Here is a 2419-nt window from a genome sequence, read left to right as displayed (position 1 = left end):
GGACCACAGGAAAGGGAGCCCACGTAGACGGGGAGATGGAGAGAGGAAAGGAAGCGAGATAGAGGGGAAAATGAAGAGAGCGAAGGTGGGGAAGGAAAGGAGGCTCAGGAGGAAGGAGGGAGGAAAGGGAGGAAGAAGGGAAGCGAGGCAGAGCGGGAAAGAGGGAGAGAGGGGACGGGAGAGGAAGGGAGGGAGGGCCGGTGCCAAATGGCCCGGGGAGAAGTAGGAAAAGACGCTGGAGGCCAGCTGGACGAGGAAGGCCACGTCAGAGAAAAGGTCGCGGCGACGAGGATGCAACAGTCTGAAGCCAAAGTTCAGAGAAGCCGAAAACCCCGGCCGATGGAGGAAGCGCGGCTGCCGGGCGCGGGGCCGGGCGAGGCCGGGTCTGATGGGCACTTCGGCCGCGGCGAGTCCTCGGGTCCGCGCCCCACTGCGCCCGCCGCTCCGCCGCCGCCTCCGGGCTCGGGCTCGGGCTCGGCTCACGGACGCGCGGCCCTAGGAGGTCGAGGCTGGGACGGGCAGTCCGTGTAAGCTCCCGAGGCCGTCGGGGGCCTTGCCGCCGGGGCTGGGTGGCTTCCGGTCGGCCACTGCGGGAGGAAGCACAGGGCGTGGGGTCACTGCCGGGAGCGGCGCCGAGCGGGAGACCCGGGGACCGCGATGCCCGGGAACACGGCCGACAGCGCAGGGTCCCGGGGAGAAGGGGCGGCGCGCGTTCCACATCTGGGGTCTGCAAGGAGGCAGCGAGACCGCGCTCCCCAGAGCCCTCGGCACCCACCCTTTCCGACCCCGCGGGAGCCGCTCGCCCGCCAAGCCTGGGTCGCGGCTCTCCGCGCAGGGCCCGCCTGCAGGCGCCCCGCGCCGCTCAGTAAAGCGGGCGCCGGGCGCAGGGAGGCGCTGCCGAGCCAGACGGCCACGGGCTGGGCGGTGGTCCGATCCCAGACCGGGGAGGGAGCGGGGAGCTGAGATCCGCGCACCCCGCCTCCCGAGCCCCCACCCACCCCAGACCCAGCTGGCGCACCGGCCCAAGACGCTGCCAGCGCGTCAGGTCACGGTCCTCAAAGCAGCTCAGGGCTCGCGATGGGCCGGGGGGGGGGGTCACCAAAATGCCCCGTGGGGAGGGCCCGGGGCGGCCAGGATCACCCCCGACGTGGGAGGCGGTCGCCCGTTAGGCGGGCGGCAGACTTCGTTCTGCCCCCGCGGCCCGGGGATCCAGATGCGCTCATCACTGTGGGCACAGCACGTCCTGGGGCCTGTGGGCCTCCGGATTTAGTGACAGTGGACTTGCCATATTAGGCAGCATTCAGCGAGTTGCTCTATTATTTAGGGTTTTGGGAAGGGGCCCAAGTTTTGCTACTGGAAGCCAGAAAATTGACGCCACGATTGTGCAACCCCTGTTTTTCCGTTTCCCGACGCCCGGCCCCTCGGCTTCTCCTGCGCTAGAAAGCACAGGCTTATTTATACCTAAAATCGCCTATTTTCAACTTTCTTTTCTCCTCCACACGTCCTCCTTTAAAGGGGGAGATTGGGGGCGCCTCAGTTTGGGGTGAGGGGGAGCTGCCGGCTGTTTCCTCCTGCAGCTGCCCTCGCCCCGGCTCAGGCGCACCGCCCCGGGGCCGCGCGGAGCCGGGCCCACACCTCTGCGCCAGGGGCGCGCGCGCGCACATCTGGTTTCGCAGAGGTGGCAAAGGGGTCTGAAGACCTTTCCAGGACCGACCCCTCTCTCTCCCTTGCCTCTCAGCCCTCTTTCCTAAACACAGTTGTGGCCGCTCAGCCGACGAAGTTTTCAGACCTTTTCATTCCACCCAGTACACACACTTGGAGGTGAGGGCCTGTTTAGAAAACATCTCCGGAGAAGGAGGTTTCTCAGCCAAGGGCCGGTTGCCTGAGAGACAAGCGAGAAAATGAACTCGTGAAAAATAAACACCCGGGAGACCAGAGACAGATTTCACTCCACTCTACGGGGGCGAGCCTGCTGCTGCGTTTTTAGCTCTTCCCCCGCCCCAGTCCCTCCCCATAGGACCCCTCCGCCCCTCTTTTCCCACCTGCAGGAATCTGGGCGACGGAGTGGGTACGTCGCGGGGCCCCCACGAAGGCTCGGGCCGGCGTTAGGCGCTCTGCAAGCTTTTTTAATCTTAATGGGCAGGAATGGGGATAAGCTTTTTAAAAAATATTGGTACTTCCATTCCAGGACCACTGGGACCCTGGGGTGGGGCGGGGCGGGGCGGGGATGGGGGAGATGTCAGCGGAGTACTGGAAAGGGGTCTCCCAAGGCTGTGTCAAAGGAGACCGAGGTTGGCGGCGGCGGGCTCTCAGGCCAGCGCTTGCGCCCTAGTGTTCCTGGCAAAGTTCGCTTTTAGGATCCTTCAAGAACTAATCCGGAGCAGAGATGACTGGAACAAGCCGCGAGTTATCTCTAACA

The 2419-nt window shown here is 65.2% G+C and overlaps 1 protein-coding gene across 1 annotated transcript in view; it reads right to left on the bottom strand.

Moving 5' to 3' along the window:
• Positions 1-362: 362 nt before the first annotated feature.
• The window catches only part of PAX1 (paired box 1), a 6059-nt gene continuing 4002 nt past the window's right edge, over positions 363-2419 (bottom strand). Inside the window, 1 exon segment of the mRNA XM_057529364.1 lies at positions 363-587. Coding sequence (XP_057385347.1) covers positions 496-587 — 92 coding nt within the window. The 3' untranslated portion in view covers positions 363-495.

The sequence above is a fragment of the Balaenoptera acutorostrata genome, chromosome 15 (genome assembly GCF_949987535.1).
Source record: "Balaenoptera acutorostrata chromosome 15, mBalAcu1.1, whole genome shotgun sequence".
Taxonomy (NCBI): Eukaryota; Metazoa; Chordata; class Mammalia; order Artiodactyla; family Balaenopteridae; genus Balaenoptera; species Balaenoptera acutorostrata.
Note: the sequence above shows the minus strand (reverse complement) of the source record. Positions and strands in the feature narration are given on the sequence as shown.